The sequence below is a fragment of the Orycteropus afer genome, unplaced genomic scaffold (assembly GCF_000298275.1).
Source record: "Orycteropus afer afer isolate SDZICR_OR568_19922 unplaced genomic scaffold, OryAfe1.0 scaffold00011, whole genome shotgun sequence".
Lineage (NCBI taxonomy): Eukaryota > Metazoa > Chordata > Mammalia > Tubulidentata > Orycteropodidae > Orycteropus > Orycteropus afer.
In genome coordinates this window covers 23,527,402-23,528,963 of record NW_006921598.1, presented here as the reverse complement: position 1 = coordinate 23,528,963, position 1,562 = coordinate 23,527,402, and the positions used below count along the sequence as shown (strand labels likewise).

Below are 1,562 nucleotides of genomic sequence, written 5' to 3'. Positions count from 1 at the left end.
CCCATAGGTGGGTTGGGTAACATCACAGAAGACATAACTGGGGTAATCACAGACCTAGGTCACACAAAAATAAAAGCAATCCCACCGCCACCCCTACCTTGCCTCCCCGGAACTTCTCGGGAGGCTTGTGCGCGGAGGGGCGGAGCTCACTAACAGGGATGTTGCAGGGACTGCTTAGATTTTTTAGGGCAGTGAGGTAAATAACCAACACGTCGTAGAACAGATACTGCAGAAATATCCAACACGCAAAAAAACCCTATCTCACGCCCTTTAGAAGCTCCGGGGGGGATGGTGCCTCAAAAGCCATCCCGGCATCCTTAGCGCCGGGTATATTTGGCCCCTTCGGCCGCCGTCGGCTTCGTTACTATGGAAACTCAGCTGCCATCGGTATGGCCTTGCTGCAGGCCCCTCCGTCGCGGGTGTTCGTGGAACTGGTTCCCTGGGGTGACCGGGGCCGGGAGAACAGCCTGGACTCGGGCAGAGAGACGCTCCCTGGCCTCCGCCGTCCCCTCCCTTCAGCACAGTCCCAAACTACAACCCGGGAGGTGCATGTAAGCGGCACCGCGGAGGTGTCTGAGGGCCCGGACCGGGCGCAGGTAGTTGTACGAGTGAGTAGCACCAAGGAGGCAGCAGCAGAGGCCAAGAAGAGCGTTTGTCGCCGCCTGGACTACATCTCGCAGAGCCTGCAGCAGCAGGGCCTGCAGGTAAGAATGTCGAAGGAACTTCGAACAGGACCTCACAAAGGGCGAGGCCGAGGGTGGTTCCGACGAGGGGTTGGGGTAAGGTGGTTTTTCATCGGGGACACTTTATGGCATCGATATTCCAGAGCGCCACGATCTGGCAGCCTGAACCTTTGACCAATTCATCCTTCTAAGTGGGAGAAATTATTGGCCTCAGTGAACTTGTGAAATAAAACAGTGCAAATTAGGTGGGTTTTTATTTAGAGATTATCTTCTGCAGCGGTTTTGTTTTTAAACATGATACGTTCAGTTTGAAACGTTTGATGTAAATGTTTACCTTGGTAACGTGCTAAATACTAAGCATTTTTTGTTTTTGTTCTACACCATGAAATTGGAGGTGAACAAATTCTGCCTCCTTGCAACCTTGTAAGGTAAAATTTTGCCGCACATGGTTAGCCCTTTAGTGCTGTTTGGTTTGGTTTGGTTTGGTTTTTGTTGTTTTTTAGCGAAGTCCTCATGGAGGGGGGAATAGCATCCTGTTTCGTTTTGTAAACACTGCAAAAAAAAGGTCTCCATTTTTTTTTTCTATTTTAATTGTGCTTTGGGTGCAGATTTGGAAAGCAAATTTGTTTTATATTCAACATTGCATGCACGTTTGATTTCACGGCCCCATTATCATCCCCAACCATAAAAAACTCTCCTTCCCTCCTTTCCCTATGACTGCCTGTGCCCTTCTTAACTATGTATTCCTGTCTGTCCAGCTTTCCCTCTGTGTGAATCCTGCCCCTCTGGTGTCTCATAGCTGATTAAGGGGTGCATCCAGCTTTTTTATTTTTAACTTTTTGTGCGTGTGTGTACCAAGATGCCACATGTATGAAGTAC

The 1,562-nt window shown here is 49.4% G+C and overlaps 1 protein-coding gene across 1 annotated transcript in view; it reads left to right on the top strand.

The window, feature by feature from the left end:
- Window positions 1–389: 389 nt before the first annotated feature.
- The window catches only part of IRAK1BP1 (interleukin 1 receptor associated kinase 1 binding protein 1), a 46,058-nt gene continuing 44,885 nt past the window's right edge, over window positions 390–1,562 (top strand). Inside the window, exon 1 of the mRNA XM_007951316.2 lies at window positions 390–704. Coding sequence (XP_007949507.1) covers window positions 390–704 — 315 coding nt within the window. The remainder of the gene's footprint in view (window positions 705–1,562) is intronic.